Raw genomic sequence first — 19,187 nt, forward strand, 5'->3', positions numbered from 1 at the left:
ATGGCAGCACTTGACTGTTCACAAGTAACATTTTTCTTGGAGGATTAGTCGTGGTTGGTCAATGGGGGAAAGGCATTAGACAGCATTAGATCTCTATCTTCTAGTTTGGTTTCTGGGTCCTGAATTCCCTTGTGCTACCAAAAACTGTAGCTGAGTTACTTAAACAATCCAGAGTAGTCCAGGCTGGAAGCAGAGCTGCCTTCCACACCAAGCAGAGGGGCTCCTTGCTTGCTGATTGGTCTCCGGATCTTGCAGGTTCTCCGGTTGTTTTCTTTCAGTTGTGTTTATGTCCGTAACATCAGAAACCCAATTCTAAAGTAAGCTCTGATGGCCCAGCACAAGACTGTCTTGAATTCAGGTGGGCTTACTGGTATCTGGGGTTCAAGTGCCTGGAGTTGGGAAGTTCAAAGGCTAACCAAGGAGTTGGTTGAATCCATGAATTACTGTGCTTTTCCTGGCACGTTTTACTCTAAAAATAGCTGTAGATTTTTATTTTCTCATGCATTTTGCAACTGAAGGTTTTCTGCCCTAAAAAAATGGTGTTAAGCTTTGTTACTAAAATACTCAGAAAATAACCAAGGGGATTTTTTGTGGTTTTTGTTTTTTCTTGTTGAAATGGGCAATTTTTATATAGAAGCTTTTGATGATTTGAGAGAAGCTTGGAATTGGCTGTTGAGGGAAGACCTGATATAACCCTGGGACCTGAGCCTGACACTCAATGTGACTTAACATCCTGATGTTGCAAAAAAGAAATGTGTTAAAAGCATTCAGGTTCAATACAAGTACACATGTGTTATTCCTGCTTCCTCAGATGGGACAGAGTGCCCTTAAGAGTAAACAGGGAAAGATAAGAGGATGCTACTCTTGTACAGACTGCAGCTTTCCTGCCAGTGCTGCTTGCCTGTGCCAGCATGTTTGGGAGCAGTCAGAGCATCCGCTCAGAGAGGTGGTTCACCATATCCTCCCTGAAATCAGGAGTCAGACACATAATAAAATAACCCTGGGAGATTTATTACTGCTCTGAAGTGTCCCATGTGGGACACTCCTGTAGCAAGCAGGTGTGGAGCTCTCCCTGAGGATTTTGTGCTTCTTTGGCTTCTTTTTCTTCCTAGACTACAATCTGTCCCCCCTAGAGCATTCTCTTCCAGACTGAGAACTGCAGATAGAAGGTCTTTGTGTAAATTGTGAAGTAGAAAAAATGTCATTTTTGCTGATCTCATTTTGAGCAAGTAGTTTCTTTAAACAGCATTAAGTGGGGTCTGCCATTTGCTGGCAGTGCTTTTTTTGAAGTTGTTTCTCTTGGATCAGTTAAGGTGAATATGTGCACTAATGTATGTCTATGCAATTACAAATTAAGTTTGTTCTGTGTGTTGCCACTCATTCACTATTATCACTGTGCTCTGTCTAGAAGTTATCTAAAGTTCAAGTCTTATCCTGCATTAGAGGTTTGTATGGATTTGGAAGTGGAAATATGTGTGATACGTAGTTCACGTGGCAGTTTTTCCTCTTACAAAATGTAATTTATACTTGAAGGTATAAAGATTAATTGTAGTTATTAATATATTTCTGAATTATGAAGCTCTTTGTAAGCAGATATCAAGAGAGAAAATGCAGGACATCTAACACTGAGCTATAATGATACCCTATAAATTGTGCAAGGTTGTTCCAGTAAGACCCTACAGTATCTGCATATTAAAAATGCCATTGAGACTGTTTCTTTTAATAAATCTAAGTAATTAAGCTAGAAAAATATGCTGCTGGAAAGCTATGTATTCTTCCCTGCAATTCATTTCACATTTCACTGCTTTCCGAAAAACTATTGCAATCAGCATTTAAACGTGTTATTTGTTATCTTCATTTTAAATGTTTTGGTTTTTTTATAGACCAAAATAGTGGATGAAGAGAAAAATGGGAACAAGCAAGAATTTAACTTTGAAAAAGTAAGTCAGCAGGACCTATTTGATCTCACTATTTCAGTGTGTGTATTTTTATCCTAGGTAAAGCTACCATGGGGACCCATGAGAAACACTTCCAGAAAAGGTTCTCTCTTGTAGCTGGGAATTTATTAATAGGTAACTTTGGCTGCATGCTGTGCCAAAGGAGGAGCTACTGGCTGTTATCAGCTGCTCTGTGTTACAACTCTGTGTCCTGCCTTTCTCATCTTTCAGTGAGAGTCTGAGGAATGTTACTATGTTAGTTGTGTAAGGCTCTACGAGTAGCCCTCATGTGTAGTGTAGCTCTTTCAGGGCCATGCTGGTAATTTGGCATTTCTGATCTCACGTAGGAGGGAAGAAAAAGCATATTGGCATCTGTTTTGGAAACAGCACATGACTTTTTTCCATTTGTCTTTTTGTTCTCATCTGTTCTTTTATGAGCATAAGTAGCATTGGCCTTCTTAGATATTGATTGGTTTCCAGATCTGTGCAGGCTGTTTTATGTGCCCGATCTCTGCTCAGGAACATGGTGTGATCCAGTGAAGTCTCTCACTGGAGATTCTTCATGGAGCTCCATACTGATGAGAACAGTGAGGATTTAACCACTGTCTTTAAAAACATTACAAATTCATCACTGGTTTTTCCAGGATATTCATATGTAGTGTCAACCATATATATGTGTGTATTCAAACCACCATCTGTCCATCCATGTTTCTCACTGTTGAAGTGCTCTGCAGCCAAAAAATTAAGACACTCTGTAAACACTCGGTGCCATTGGTAGCACATTTTGTTTTGTGCAGCATGGCAGGATTGATTTTTATACAGACAACATACGTTCCATTTATTGTTTCCTGTGAAATGAGGAGAATCAAACCCCCTGATTTTGACTATTAGCCAGGGTTTCTTTGCCAGTATGACTTCACTGTAGCCTGTCAAGTGTTACTTTTAAAAAGGCTGGACAAATGACAAAATGTTGGCAATTTTCTGTAATGTTCTAGGCTCGTCTGGAAGTGCACAAGTTTGGCATCACCGGCTACAAGAAGCAGGAACAACGTCTGTGGGAGCAGGAGCGTGCGATCATGCTGGGAGCTAAGGTAGTTGTCACTTGGTTTGTGCTGGGTGGTCACCCAGCTGTTACAGTGAAGGCAAGTGGTAAAAAAACACTGTGGAGGTTTGGCACTACTTCGTTAAAACAAAAGATCACCTGCCCTGACCCCTCTCCCACTTCATCCTTACTTTTACATCTTTTATTCTGTCTTGTCTGTTTTCTGTAGACATTTGGGAAATTAGTATGTGTGTATTATCAGGGATGTTGTATAAACGAATATGACTGATCGGGGTGGAAAACAGCATTTGTGTGGTTTTTAATCAGGCCATTCAAAACTAAATGGTTAAAGGGAGGGACTTGCTTTTTAAAGTTTCACTCTCCCAGTGAGTTAAAGATACAGAAAACTTTAGTTTTATTTATCATCAGTAGTGTAAAAGAAAAAAAAAGTTGTAGATAATTTTGGGGGAGTGGGGAGGAGTATGGGTTTTCTTTCTAGTTTAGTTTGTATGCAGAAACCTCTTAGGATTCATACGGAGCATAAACATCCCTCTCTGCTGTCTCCACCAAGAAAGACAGGGTCTCTATGTGTCTACCTTTCATCCCTTAAGTCCCTTTCTTTCATCCAAAAGGAAATAAACTGTCTATGCAAGTGTGTGATCATTTTTTTTAAATTTATTTGAAAATTTTATCAGTGGTACTCCTCCCAATCTTTTTTGCAGCCCCCCAAAAAGGAACATGTAAACTACAGGACTTACCAAGAGAAAATGAAAGAGAAAAAAATGGCGAAGGATGATGATAAGGGAAAGGTTTGTGTGAAACTTTCTTTCCATAAAGACAGCATATAAGAGCTAGCCCAAGAGCCTGACAGGCAATGCCTCAGGTGCAGGAGGAGTGTCCTGGCTTGACACCTGCTGCTCCCCATGGAGTGGGTTCCTGGCTCCAGCAAGACTCCTGTTATTTGTTGTGTGCTGGTATGCACAAGTGAAGTGAAGTTAGGCTTCTGTTGTGGTGGGTTTCACTGCCTCATCCATTGAGGCTGATACACCAATGACATAAAATCAGCAGTTTTGGTTGGGTTTTTTTTTCCCTTGCCTCTTAAAGGAAAAAAATGGCCTTCAATTACAGTTTGTTGTATGCTGTCTAACCACAGAGAGCCAGATCTTCATGTGGTTTTATATCAGCACAATACCATCTAGGATCTTGCTGTTTATTTAAAGCAAGGGTGAGGTTTCTGTTGCATCCATCCTCTGGCACAGCCCATCTGGCTCCAGGCCTACTCCCTGCCTTGGCATGGACTCCTCATGTAGGTGGGAGCAGGCTGCAGGGTGGGTAATTGCTCTATCCACCTGTTTCCTGCCACCCTCTTTCCCAGAGGACCTACTTCACCTCCTCTGTCATGTGGCTTAAAGTTCATCCCGTGCATGACCAGACATGTTTGAACCCTATTATTTGACAGGTACACTCACTCAGTCAAGTGGGCACACCTGCCTAGTAGCAAGTCCCTATTTAACCCAAGGATCCATCACATGCCAAAGAAGCAAGCTTCTTTCCTCATACAGTTGGGTTTGGCAGGGGCAGCATGTGGGTCATGAGAGGGCTGTACTTTCCATGAGGTGACAGGAAGGGCTCTGGGTACTCCTAGGAGTGGCGCCATAGTGTGTTGCATCACTTGGCCTCTCAGAAGGTCTCCCAACCTGCTTTAAATACCTGGTCCTCTGTGGAGCAAAGGCTACCCCGTGTTTTGTGTGCAGATGGTTGTTTAGCCAAGATGCTCTCTTCCTTTTCCATTAAAATATGTATCTTTAAAAACAGGAACATAAAGGTGGTTCTCTTAAGAAGAAGAAGAAAGAACAGAAGGAGAGGTGAGCTGGTTTTAATGTGGTTAAAATTAATTTGCTTTTGTATAGTGTCGCCAGTGTATTTCCCCTATGCAACTTTTACCAGAAGTCATGCAGATCACAGTGGAAGGAACTTCTCCAACTACAGAACAACTCAGTCACAAAATGGTGATGCTGCTCTGTGTCAGCAGTTTCAGAGACCTTAGTTACACAGCTTAACTGAAAATATGTCAGTTCTGCCCTGACTTGTCTAAGACTGAAGCTAAAGATGGATGGAAAAACCTGTGTGTGGGTACAGGATTATACCACTTACTCAAAGCATTTGTCCTCAGAAATAATTTCTGCAAAACATAAGTTGCAGTATGCAGAGGCTTGAAAGGTGAAGTTGTGTTCTTAATCCCAGTGTAGCAGGTTCACTGAAAGGTACTCTATCTTACTTCTCTATCCAGAAGTCTTTGTGTTTCTAAACTTTTTAAAATGTAAGTAATTCTGTAACATGCTGCAAATTTTGAATGGCTATGCAGGTAATAAATGTTCTGGTGTCATTACCTGCTATGATTTGATACTCTATAATAGCAAACACTGAGGGCTTATAAATAGGTGACATTTTTCACCCTATTAAGCATTTTCCTGAGTTTCTGTTTTTCACTTAACCTTTTTTTTTTTTCCCCTCTTCCTATTTCAGGAAGGCCAAAAGGAAGAAATCAGTGCCTAGCATTTGGCCTGCAGGACAAGTTGGAAAATTCAGAGATGGAACTTTGATTCTGCAAAGCTATGACATAAAGAAAATTAAATCATCTAAAGTTATCAAATGAACTTCTGATACAGTCAAATGGACAATACACTTAACATGGAATTCATGGTGCTACCAACACAAACTTATGGAACTTCTCACCTTCCCACCATTATCTATTTTTTTTACCTTATTTCTTGTTGCAGGATTTTCTGTATTGCATTCTGCCTTGGGAAGAGTATGAGAATTTACCATTTTAAAAATAAATATAAGACTTTTTATTAAGAATGTTACGTGGTCTATTTTTACTAGTCAACACATTCTGAAGAAAGCCTTTCAGTTTCTAGAATCAGTTTATTTGTTATAAGTAAAATACTAATTTAATCCATTAATTAATGGATTCGAAATATATAGCTCTTTGTTTTCATCTGAAAGGGTAAAAAGCGGAAGGGTGTGTTTCTTAAGCCATGTGGGAAGAGGAAGGGTATGCAGTGTTGAGTTGCTAAATATTGTTAATCACATTTCATAATTATGTAATTTGATTTCTTATTCAGTATTGATTGCAGATTTAAACCAGAATTGACAATCTTATCTGGTTACAGACTTAGAGAAATGTACTATCACCATTGCACAAGAAGGTGTAATCACTAAGCAGAGCTGAGTACAGAGCATCAAGACTCGTTGAGGCAACAGATGGGCTTTGAATGTTGTGGGATACCCTGTATTTGGAAGTCCTGGTTAATCCCTGAGCTTGTTTTTTCAGTGCGTAATTCTAGATCAAGTTTTGTTCTGTTTTATTTCAGTTTTCCCATATGCTAAAACCATTGTGATTATCTTCCCTTCCAGTCAAACCCTTTGCCAATGAAGGAGCTGACACCCAAAAAAAAAAAAAAAGGCCATGATGGATGGTATCTCCATGCTCTTGTCTGCACTTACTCTTGATTTGGCTGGGTTTGTGTTTCTTACCCTGGTGCTGCTGTCAGTGCGTCAAAGTGCCTTATTGTGCTCTACTAACAGACATTTAGGAAGGCTTTATTGCTTTGATGGGTGCCTTTTTGCAGGGGCTGGGCATGCTGCCCCTGTAGCATTGCCCAGACCCTCACAAGGCATCTGCTTGATAGAGGTGTGCTGCTCCAAGATCACACATCATTTTAAACCACCTCACAAAGTTCTGTCTTTCCTGCCGTGACAAGCTTTCTGCCCGGTCTTGACATCTACGCTCACCAAAAGGCATTTCCAATTGGATCCTACTTGTGTCACAGTTCTTTCCAGGCTCTGCTTACTCCAGTGTCAGAAACTTCTGGAGACTGGGAAATCACCCAAATTGTGTAAGAGGGGTTGAAGTGAAGTAACACATCACCAGGTACTTCATAACCAACATGAGCCAAAGCTAACAGAGGGGTGTTGAGAAAGGGAGGTGTTTTGTGCCACTGAATCCAGGCTGTGTCTGAAGTTGAGGCACAGATGGTTGCTCCAATGGAGGACTCTTGGCTTTCTCCAGCTACCAGATTAATCCTGACATAACAAAGCAGGTGTCAGCAGTTAGAGTTGGGTGTGCATCCTGTGTGAGTGTCTCATCTACGTTACGACATAACATACATGCTTTTTAAAATAATAAATAGGGTACTGATGCTGAGTTGTTGGCAATGTTTTAAGAGTTTATTTAGAAACTGTAAAACAGCATAAATTCATATGTTAGGTTTTCCAAAAGGATAATAATAATAAACAAAGTTTTAGTCGGACCAAAGGGCAAAAAGCAGTTTGTTTCCAATTCAAAAAATACAAACATTTGCTAAAGGTACAAAATTATAAAAAGTTTGTATTTTCCTCTTGATCTGGTGACAGACACATACAGCAGAGATGTATATTTCACCAGCTCCAAATTCATATAAGCTATGGGAAATGACGATAAAGGAAAAAAAAATCATGGTAAAGAAGAAAACACTGGAACAGCTTCTTGTCTTTCATTTAACCAGAAGTGACAGTTATCTTATTCCTTTGCACTTTTTTGGTTGCCAACATTTAAATTAGTGTTATTCATGCTTCAAATAACAATCAGAAATAACAGGTTTACCTCATGCATTAATTTTTCATGTTCATCACATCATGTCTTCTCACCATGCTTCCTAGAAAGGTTAGTGGTTTTATTGACAACATTTAAGGGAGGTGGAGGATGAAGGAATACAATTGGGATCCAGGAAATATTTTTATCTACTGCTTCACAAAACAATGTTAGGAATCCTCCAATTAGCATAAAAATAATTATGTAATTAATTCTGCTTGGATCTGTTTGCAATAACAAATGTAACAAAAAGGTCACTTAACAGAAGGAGGAAATGCCGCTGAGTGCCTCTGTCAATAAAGCACACATCTATCTCCTGTATTGTGCAAAGATGCAGAAGCCCCACACATCTAGTCTCTGTGGCTTGCACAGGGGCTTCTGCATGTAAAAAGACCAAGTGTGTCTTAGTCATAATGGACTTGTGCTTCAGGCTGATGCTCCAGCCAGCTGTGTGTGTGCAGCATTCAGTAGTGCTGGGCAGAGGAATTGCCAGAAATGTTGTCAGTAAAAACTAGAAGCAGCTCACTTCTAAAAGAAAAATAAAATAAATAAAAATATACTCTCCACCTCTGTTTGGTAATTTTTGGTGACAAGTGCCCTTTACATTTGCAATGGGGTTGATTTGTCACCATAACCTGTTGAAGGACTTCAAACGCTTATCTCTCTTCCCAAGTGGATCTAGCCAAGATGCTTGGGGTTCTCATCTTACCTTGCCTGGTTCCACATTGAATTCTTGACTTTGCTACTTAAGCAGAATGCTACAAAGCTGGTAAGGCCTGAGATTAGGTCTAACAACTCTCTTTCCTCATCTTTCCATTTGTGAGCAATGATGTACAAGGTGGCAGCAGAAAGCTGCTGTTACCAGGTTGTTGGTGCTCTGCATCCCTTCTCACAGGAACAGCTAATCTGAATTGTGGCCTAAGAATTCACCACCTCTTGTTGGCAGTTGTAAACACGATGCTTTTTATACAGTGGTAATGGCAGCTTAGCCTCGACTCATCTCTCTCTTGCCTTTTTTAAAGAAATATTATGTAAGACAGAAAGAAAAAAAAAGCTGCATCTTGCATTTCTTCTTGCTCTAGAACAACTCGGAAGCCAGAGTGTTGGGTGCTCTCTGCCATTGTTACTAACTACATTTTGAAAAAAAAACAAAACACGCCACAAAAAATAAAAGCTTACACAGTACCACAATAGATTTCTATCACCAGCCAAGAACAAACTACAGCAATACACTATCATGGCATTATTTACAACAGAATGGAACATTATGCATACAATTAATTACATTTAATACTTTTCCTCTTAATCTCTGCTATATGTAAGCTCATGCTTTTAAAATATTTTCTTTTTTTGTTCAGCCCAATGTATTTTCCTCTATGTATCTTAACTGAATAGGCAAGTACAAGAGGTGGCAGTGCAGTTTGCCTATCTTTTCTAAGTTTTAGAAGCCAAATTGCTTTCCAAATTCAGGATACATGACAGTATGGTACTGTCCTCGCTGACATTTTATAGTATGTACCATTCCACAGCAGAAGTAGTAAGGGATTGCCAAGTAGGCCTGTGCTCATATTGACATCAAGTCTTACTAAGAGAACTTCCTGTGAGCTGTTTTTGAGTTGATAAGGGAAAAGATAGAGGTGGAAATTGTGTAGCATTGCACACCTTAGGAGGTCTGGCAGTGCTCCTGATGACATGCTGCTTCTGTTTGGTCCTGCTAAATGAAATTTGCAGAGGAAAGAGCCAGCAAGAAGGCTCACAAAGGCTAAGGCTGGGTTTCACAGGGGTAGATGAAAACTAAGCGTCCCTTGCTGCTCTGCAGGATGGAAAGTTTGCCTGCTGTGTTTATTTAGCAGCTGTGCAGAGGTTCCAAACTGGTGTATACAGAAGTCAAGCTTTGTTATTCTTATCAGAGGAGGGCTTATTGGTTTGCGGTTTGTTTTGTAGGTTTTTTTTAAACATTAAGTCAATTCACATCTACCTTGTGTGGGCTCTGTACCATAGTGGATGGGATTAAGCCCAGTGCAAAAGGCTCTGCTCTGTTGCCCACAAAGAAGCAGCCCAGCTCCTCCTAGAGAGGACCAGAATAGTCCCATGAAAGGCAGCTCTGTGCAGGTTCAGGTGCCAGAGGAACTTGGAGACCCAAAGAGCTGCACAAATACCCCAAAGAATCAAAACAAAGCAGTAGCATCTGAAGTGGGCCCTTTGGATATTTATGCTACTCTTTAGCCCCTTGCATTCTCCCTAGACAGTCAGAAGCAGAGTTTCTGCAAGGACCACAGTACTCAAGGCTGACTCCTTCCTAAAGAAGGGATTTAGAAGAAACAAACTGGCCTAAGAGATGCTGTAGATGAAGAACATGCGAATTGATGGGTTTGTAACAAGATGGACCTCGGGGGAGTTACCTGCAGAGAAGCAAACTATCTCCAGTCTGAGCAGAGAGGTAGAAGTGCCTCACTTCTTCCCACCTGATGCTGTTCTACAAAGGGAAAATTCTGCTCTGCCTATGTTCAGATGGCCATTGCCATCTGGATGCTCTGCATAAATATTAATGTGCCAAGTAATAAGTTTCCTAGTGTAAATCTAACTACTTAAGCATTATTTCTGTTAATCAAACTACCAAAATAAAACTCCCTGAAGTCATGAGAATACACCAATACTGTTGGGATAAGTGATTTATTGCTATGGTCCATGCCAAACCCAAGTCCTTGAATGTGTACACAACCAACACACATAACCACTTGGTTCAGTTTTTGACCTAGGCTAAATTAGTCTTACTAATGCAGGTTACCTACTTCTAACTGTATTCCTTTTATTCTATTTGCATTTCTGCTAGGTTAAAGGCAGCTTCTAAAGGTAGCTAGTCTGTACTCTAATGAATGTTAGAATGTGTAGAGGATAACAAATGAGCTTCTCTACAGCTCTGAAGCACGTCCCAACCTACTGTTTGTGTTTCCATTAGAAATTAGTAGCCTGTATCACTCACCATGTTCTCCCCAAGTTATAGCACACCAGGAACCAATACCGAAGCAACTATTAAAACCAAAAAAAAGTCCTGCAAACACTTCTAAACCCCATTCATAATTAATTTTAAACATCTGACAATGGTTGGAGATTGGAAAGATGCAAATTAATTTGAGTTTCCTACACAGAAGTTGGGAGAAAAAACAAAGGTTCAGTCCCAAAACAAACAATGTCTTTCTGTTTTTAATGCAATAAGTGAAAGTGGAGTGCCTCCTGTATTAAAATTATCATGGGATGCTTCCCAATATAAAAAACTATGTGCAACTTATGTACAGTATTCCCATACACTTCTCTGACCTGCAACACTCCAAGCCAATGCTATCATTACAACTGTTAAGTTCATAGAAGAGCACACTCAAGCAGAAATTCAGGGTCTGGTAGCATTCCAGCTGAGGTAGGTTGAAATAGACCCGCTAATTAGAAAATCCTGCACAGGTTCATATGGTATTAAACAAAACCAAAATTGTAACACAGTTGGTCTCCACTACTCTTTAAGAAACCAAGTTGAGCATAGCTCATGTCTACAACTTTACTAACACAATTCATTCCAGACTTTGAAGGAAGTACCTTTGCTTTCCCATTTAAAAGCTTATGCTATTTATTTCCACCATTGATTTTACTTCCTAATGCAGTCCTGACATCACTGAAGGCAAGCTGCTGTTCTGCAGGAGAGGTGGGCTACAGGATGCTTGGTTGGTCACAGGCAGCATGATGGCAGACTACTTTTTGTCCATGCAGTAGCCCAGAACTGTGTTCTTCTGGGCTGCCTCTCCTTCCTCACAGTGGCTGGGGGTGGGATGACCCCAGGGAGGATCCTGGCGGCTCTTGCCACTGCTCAGCAGTACCTGAGTGACGTGCTCTGGCCACAGACCAGAAGCAGACCTGAAGCAGATGCTTAGGAACTGGCAGGTGTTCAAAAACAGGCCTGGGCTGTTTGTCCTGTGGCTGTGGTTTAATGCAAGGCAGTAAGCTGGATTTTGTTTAGCATATTTGTTCTCAGGTTTAACAATTACATGTCTGATAACAATATGTGTGTGTGTATATGTATGCTTGGAGAGTCACATTTGTATAAGCAGCAGGATTTTTAAAAAAGCACATACTACATTGATGGTATTTAAGAGTTTATGCTTTTCCTGTCTGATAGCACCACACTTATGTAGGGTCAGAGTGAGAGAGGCCGAGATATCACGGGCTCGCACAGCCTGCTGTATGTATCTCATCCTTAGCATTGCTGCTATATGCACACACACTTGCATACATGAACTGGGTTCAGAGGAAAGAAGCACACACACAAATCTACGTGTTCTCCAACAACAGCACACAGGTGACAGTGCCACAGCTGCAGGAAAGTTCCCTGTCAGTCGGACTCCAGTTGCCATGAGCATTTTCATGGGAGATGCCAGACACAGGTTAAGTCTTGTAAAAGATTTATGCCCCAATCCAGAAAAATTTTTAGGGACAGATTTCATGCTAATGCTATGAATCTATCTCCCTCAAGTGCTTCATTAGGATCAAGACATTAATTAGCTCACACTAATCTAGTAGAAAATTAAGGCTTTTGATCTCAAAGCTACATTGGAACTACAGTTGCCGACAGATTATCACAATCAAGGCTGGAAAGCAGCATTTCTCTACATGGGACATTTTGCATGTGGCACATTTTAAAAAGATTTCTTATCAATTCAATTCAAAGGGATCTCCTCTGCATAATTTTTCAAGAGTTGTACTAATAACCACAACCTTGGTGAAGGCAACAAGGTAAGTCTTGAGTCCTGTTTTGAGCCAGGATGAAGCTATTTTTCCTTTTACAGACTTTTTTTTTTCTTTCAGTAAGCTTGCTTTTAACTAGTAGCAGAGTGTTCCAGCTTGGGCTGATAACAGCAGAATGTTTTTCTAAGTGCTGGGTTTTCAAGGTCACACCCTCACTTTGCCGGCTCAGACGCTACGGGGAGATCTGTGACCCCCCTGTAGGAGGCTGAGTTAGACAGACAGCAAAACTGGCCAGAGATATTCCATTCCATGTATCTATGTAAGCTCAGAGGAAGGTCAGAGATCACAGAAGACAACTGCCTTCCTTCCTTCTTCTTCGTCCCTTCTCTTCCCTCCATGGCCGGCGTCCAGGGAGGACTCCGTCCATCCATCACCACCCAGGCTTGAGCTCTCCTGACCCTCATCACTCTGTGCTTTCTCCAGCAGCAGCCTGGAATTTTTTGGGACTATTTGCAGCTAAGGAGATGCTGTGGGAGTTGCTGGGGGTGGGGGGAGGTGAGAGGCTTTTGCACATATCTGAACACATTTGTATATAATTGTATATATTTTCTTTTATGATTAGTGTTTAATTAAAGCTGTGTGGTTTAGTTTTCTATCCCGAGCGTCTCCCTCCTAATTCTCTCTCTCCTTCCCTACCTGGGTGGGAGGGAGAGGGGATCGAGAGCATTGTTGTCAAACTGAATCAAACAGTGACATTCTGCCACTGAATTCTAGGGAAAAGTTATTCCACATCTTACTGCAGTCCAGAGCCAGAAGGAATAATTAATGGTCACTTGAGACCCTGAATGTAATGGACAAACAGGAATTCTTGAGCACACAGTCTCCACTTCAGCTGTCAAAACATATGCTTTCTGGATTTAAGAACTTCAGGTGACATGGGAATCTGTTTCACCTACTGGCAAATGGTTTCAGCAGCTGTTGTCCCTCAGTCTTAGTCTTACTAATTTTTTCCATCATCCCTAATATCCTTTAAGCACAAATCAAGCTATGAGAGAGAAAATGCACTAATTTAACATTTAGCTTTATAAATGTATGTGTGTGTGTGCGCACGTGTGTACGTATGTATGCAATGCAGTGTGCATGTATGTTCAGGTCCCAATCTGCGATCAAGTGCCAGTTCAGTGGGTATGCTTGCTATGGCTGTTCAATTGAAAACAGAGTGGCTAGTTGTAACCAGCAGAATATTCTGTGAGCAGCATGCTGTACAATGTTTTAAGTCAGGGAAAATAATGCTTTTTTTACTGACTTACTGAAAAGTGCCAAATCACACTGAGAAAGCTTACAGAATCCAGCATGGGGTCGGGCAGGGGCTTCGTTAATTGTTGGGCAACTTGGGCTGTTTTACACATTGTGGCACCTCCAGTCCTGTGTGCAGGGTCACCTGCACAAAGAAGAAATAACATGTAGGTTCAAAACTGGGACATCCTTAGCCAAAAGCATTCGTGAAGGCCAAGAGGAAGTAAATGGCAGGTGAAGGGCTGTGGGACTTCAAGCCCAGGTTTAAGTCAAGCATATTAATGGAGATGATTGCTATCTAGCCCCTGAAATAAACAAACCTCCTTCCCCCTTCCCTCCTGAACACCCTGAGGTCTGGAATCCAGGCCTCCATATCACTTCCCAAATGCAGACACCAGTTGCTTGTCTCCAGCAGTGCTACTTGCTGGACACAAGGTGGATGGTGTCTTTGTTTGAGGGACCCCGAGTCAGGACAGGTATCACACAGTGGAGCCCATGTACTAAATCTTAGAAAATCCTTTTATCTTTGCTGTTCTGGCAGGGCAGAGTTCCTTCTGTGACCTAACATCTCTACAAGGTCAGGGTTCCCACATAGATGTACGAGAGCAGCATTCAATAGCAGTTTCCCCCCGCCCATTGTCAGCACACTTTGCCTTAATTAATAAGAAATGTAAGCCAGGTACTTAAAGGAAGTAGGTAGCTAAAACTGAATGTAGGTTGTGACTAAAAATGTGTTGAACATAGCAGAGTTGCCCAGAGAAGTCCCTGTGTTTTCCATGTTGTTGCAGCAAATACAAACAAGTTATGAAACCTTATTGAAAGATTAGATTAGATTCCACCAGTAACAAATGCTAAAAGTTGATGTTAAATAAGGCCATGTGGGGTTTCTGGTTTTGGTTTGGGTGTTCTAGGTTATGAGTGTTCCACCCCAGCTGCATTGGTCCTCCCTGACCTATGCCAACTCCCTTCAGTCCTGAGGCTCCCAAGTGTTTCCCTAGGTTCTCCCTTACACTACATCCAGTTTCTAGCCATATGATGTGGTCTTGAAGTACAAATGCATTTGAAGAGGGTTCCTCCAAAAGGCAATCACAGAGCAAGAGAGCAATCTCCAGTTTTCTGAAAGAGCATGAATTACGTGCTGACTGGGTCTTCTCTGCAGCACTAATTACCTGACCTACGTCGTCTTTGCCCTCCTTACCACTGTGGTGCTCACATTTCTCTCTTGCCAATGTTAATAATGTCCAAAAAATAAGAGAAGATCTAAGAGGAATTAGGATACTCCTGTTTTTCAGACAAACTGGCAGAGGAAGCCTTACCACCACTGTTTTCCAGGTGGACCATTGCAATAAAATAAGCACAGGAATTAGCGTGCACAGGTACATCTAATTGTTTTTACAGCATTACTCCTCACATCTGTGAGGCAAGGCAGGTCAAATGTATTTTTACAAAAAAACCTGCCTAAGTATCAGTGTGAGAAGGAAAGAGTCCCTTTCTGTACTGACTACATAGAGATGATGATGTTAGTCCCAGGAGCAATGGCTCGATCCTCCTTTAGACGAGCAGGGTGAGGGGGACTGAGCTGCAGAAGACTTACCTGGACATTTCGATTGAGACTCAATGCAGGCATGAAAACACCCTCCACGTTTTCAAATGCTGGAGGTCCTTGCTGCTGCCCATTGATGTAAAAGGTCAGGTTGTGCTTGTTCAGATCCAGGAGAACACCAACGGTGGCACCTTTAGAAACTCCTCCTTCAGTCCTAAGGTAGGAAGGGACCACATTTGCTGATTAAGGCAGAGTGCTGCATCACCAGTGCTCTCTCTAGGTCAAGACAGTCTCACTAAGCAAAGGGAGAGTGGAGCAGCACGATGAAACGATTATCCCCATAGCATCTGGCAAAGGTTCATCCACACGAAAGGCTGATCCACATGCATATGTACCGCATTCATGGGAGCTTTATGGGGGGATTCTAAAGAGAAATTAGGCCCATGTCTCCTTCAGCTGCAATCTAAGAGCTGAAAATGGGGTGCAGAACTAAGAGGTCCCCTCAGCTGGTGAGAGAAGGGGAGGTGAGCAGGTTAGGTCAGTACTGAGCCTGTAGGACAGGAATCCTGGAGACATGACTCCTCAGAGCAACCCTGCTGTAGTGAAGTGATGCACAGCAGGGAATGAAAGAGCAGAAAGCTGGTTTCCTAGGCATTAATTTTTAATCATTATGCCTACTAACAGCTCCAGACTCAGACTTCCAGCTATAAACTCACCTTGGCATCCCCTAAGGCGACCCAGCTTTCCAGAGACCCAGGAGCCAGCATAGGTACAAGAGATAACAGGTTTGGGGAGGAAGGGAAGTAGGGGCTGGTTAGGGATAACTGACTGACAAGGTGCTCAGCTATAGGACCGGGAGCTGTTTCAAGTGTGCAGGCATGGTTATTAACACCAGTGATAATTGGTTGTGTCAGGAGCAGCTGCTGAGAGCTGCCCTGGTATCAGAGCTTGCCAGGATTGACTCAATGAGCCATTACACACTTGAGTGATTTGATATTAATGCACTTTGATTTGGGGGTTAGTCAAACCTAGTATTACTTTAAAGAGCACTGAGCACAAAAAAATATCCACTAGATATGCAGCTTGGCCACAAGCACTGCTACTCTGCTAACATCATGGGGGCTCTGCGATGGATTTACAGCCTGACACTGTTCGTTCAGGGTAAATCAAATTTGACAAAATTTGCAGTAGGAAAGGAAGCAGCTTTTGTCCCATGCACTCCCCTCAGGCACACAGCATTCATAAGATTAATTAAATTTTAACATATAAATTTATCACAATAAATAGGCAAAACGTAAAAAAAAAAACGGGGGGAAGGGGAGTGAGTGGCATCAAAATATGATCAGGAAGAGTATAGTGCAGGGTAAGACATTTCCATCTTGTCCACTAGGTGTCATAAACTGGTTTCGTTTAGACTAAATGTGCCACATGGCATTTCCTCTGAAGGTAAAGGAAGTTTTATCTGTGGCATAACAGTGTAGAGTGCATTCTGACTTCTCCATTCGAAGCTCTTTAAACAATAATATAGCTGAGAATCACTAATTGGTTCTGAGATATGTTAGATTTCAAACTTCACCATTCTCTGGTTCCTTTTATTTGCTTTCTGGTCCTACAAGCATTGATAGGTTTCTCTTTGAGCTATTCTCCAGAAACAAAAAGCAAGTTATTTTCCAACAAAAAGTTAAGACACTTGCCTATACTCAGTATCTCAGTATCTAGACTGTTTTACTAAAAGCACTCAATCATAATGAGATTATGAGAGGCAACAGCACTATGATCCAGAGATATTTACAAATAGATTGCATTGTTTTTTCCTCTGTTTGGAAGCAGCTTTGATTGTAGGGCACCATGTTTTATATCCTGAGGTGTTTTAAAATAGATTTTATGACATCCTTTTAAATTACATTGATTCTCATGGGGAAATAGAAACAGGAACTTTGCCCTTTTGAGATGGTGCTCTTTGCTATATGATAAACTAACTTGCTTCTTGTGGGCTAATTAGCTGTGTGCTGCAGAGTGACATTGAGTGGCTCCTCTGCAGCCCCTGGGGACAGTCCAGCTGAAGAGGAAGGAGAGAGATGTTGCCTGCAGAGCCCTGACAAAGCAAGTGTGGGACCCAGCTGAGGGCCCTCCAGGAGACACAGGGGCAGAGCAGAGAGATGGGGACCCTCTCCTTTCCTCCTGTCACTTCTGTAGCAGGATGTAAAAAAGCTGCTGCTTTACTGTAATGTATTTTTTAAACTACTTAATGACAGTTATACCGTAGGCCTCTAGTAATGTGCAGGCCATAAGAAAGGAAAATTCAACTGTTTGTTAAAATACTTCTCCAACAAATACTTAGCATTCATTAAATGATGATCCAGTTCTGAAGATATGCAGCACTCTCTCAGTATTTCAAGTAAATCCCACTTCTCACACCTGTTTTCTCACATCCTGAACATTTTAATTTCTGTGTGCTAAGTCCTGAGAATGGCAGTGCTGTGCAGAGCCTGGGAAGGTTGGAGTACAAATACAGGGAATTTGGCTACCATGAAAAAAGCCATTGCCTCTGGCAGTGGAGGCTGTTATTCTAAGATGCTTTCAGCAGCAGCTTGGACTGCAAAATAGGACTGCATGGATTTGCTTGAGGAATTAAGAACAGAAAGAGGTTTCAGTATAATTGAAAAATAAAGCTTAACGATTTATAAACACTTGAATAAACTGAAGAATAAGCTTAACTCTTCATTAACAGTATTTTAGTCATGAGCTTTATAGTAACATAACAACTTTACCATGTCTATTGTCATGTCTATTGCCTTTCAGTCAATTATAAGATTTTTGTGTAATAAAAACCTTGTCTTGAGATCTCTGAAGTCAGTTAAGAGACTCATTGCAGGGGGATTTAAGGCTACACTTCAAATTTTCTCGATTTTTACTTCCCACCATCTTTCAGTATAAAACATTTTTGTGAGATTTCCATCTCTTTCTTTATATAATTGTTTAGTGGCTAGAGTATGGCCTATGGCACCAGGTACTCCTGCTCTTGGGAACATTGCCAAGGAATGGATCCACTGCAATGAACACCAGTGCCTCTTGGCAATGGGCGTACAACATCTCTGGTGTGAACTGGTTATTTTAAGGAACAACAAGGTCTTTCAAGCTCCACCTCATCTTATCCTTGAAGTTAGTAATTTATGTATTGACCTAATTTATTCTCATGAAGACCAGGAAGCATGAAATTATTACTAAAATGTAACCTCCATCACAATAACTTGTGAGAGGCTAAAAGCTGACAATAAATTTCCTTTGGACTGGGGCACTTTGCTGTCATGCACCTGTCTCTGGCGGAGAAAAACAACTAGGCAGCAATAAATGTTTCCAAAAGACTGTTACAGCTAATGAGTTAAAAAATTGACCTACTTGACTGTCACGGTTAAAAACGTAATGCCTAGACCTAATTTCATTGAAGCGCGTATGATTTCATAAGGCTACGTGCCCTTGGTGAGTGTGCTTCACTTGAACAGACATTCCGTGGGTCCATTCCTGCCTTGGATGTACCTGCAAAGCCTTTGTGTTTTACCTAGTAAAAACTGGGAAAATATCCTCAACAGAAAGCACTTTGGTTTCCTGTTTAAGCAGGATTATTTGAAATCCGAAGTGTTTCCATGGACCATTTGATCCATGCTGAGGAATAGAGCCATAAAATAGGTTTCTGGGACAATAGCACACAGAATGGTTGCCAGCATTTTTCCAGAAACCATAAACTGTTTCACAGTATGGTTTAATTAATTCTTTATTAATTAAAATTAATACAGCTTAACGCTACTTCTGCCCTAAATCAAATCAAGATGTCCAAGGTACAGAGAACCTTGTTTATTAGTCTGATGTTATTTTACACCGTATTGTCTTAGAACATTATGTAAGGTCTTTGGAACCCTGGAAAATATTCCAGTTGAATTCAGATAGCTTTTGATCCCCATAAGTAGGTTCTTCCACCTGTCTGTAGTGATCTGCAAAATCAAA

The 19,187-nt window shown here is 41.2% G+C and overlaps 2 protein-coding genes across 2 annotated transcripts in view; one reads left to right on the forward strand and one right to left on the reverse strand.

Moving 5' to 3' along the window:
- On the forward strand, positions 1-5,635 carry LOC104394617 (chromosome unknown open reading frame, human C1orf131). The gene is made up of 6 exons (XM_010004233.1): positions 1-24; positions 1,884-1,940; positions 2,933-3,028; positions 3,702-3,788; positions 4,795-4,844; positions 5,506-5,635. Exons 1-6 carry the CDS (start codon positions 1-3, stop codon positions 5,633-5,635), a joined length of 444 nt encoding a protein of 147 aa, XP_010002535.1.
- An 8,086-nt stretch (positions 5,636-13,721) lies between these two features.
- The window catches only part of TRIM67 (tripartite motif containing 67), a 43,254-nt gene continuing 37,788 nt past the window's right edge, over positions 13,722-19,187 (reverse strand). Inside the window, exons 10-11 of the mRNA XM_010004234.1 lie at positions 15,237-15,399; positions 13,722-13,787 (exon numbers count right to left, since the gene is read on the reverse strand). Coding sequence (XP_010002536.1) covers positions 13,722-13,787; positions 15,237-15,399 — 229 coding nt within the window. The remainder of the gene's footprint in view (positions 13,788-15,236; positions 15,400-19,187) is intronic.

Source organism: Chaetura pelagica, unplaced genomic scaffold, assembly GCF_000747805.2.
Source record: "Chaetura pelagica isolate M959 unplaced genomic scaffold, ChaPel_1.0 scaffold708, whole genome shotgun sequence".
NCBI lineage: Eukaryota > Metazoa > Chordata > Aves > Apodiformes > Apodidae > Chaetura > Chaetura pelagica.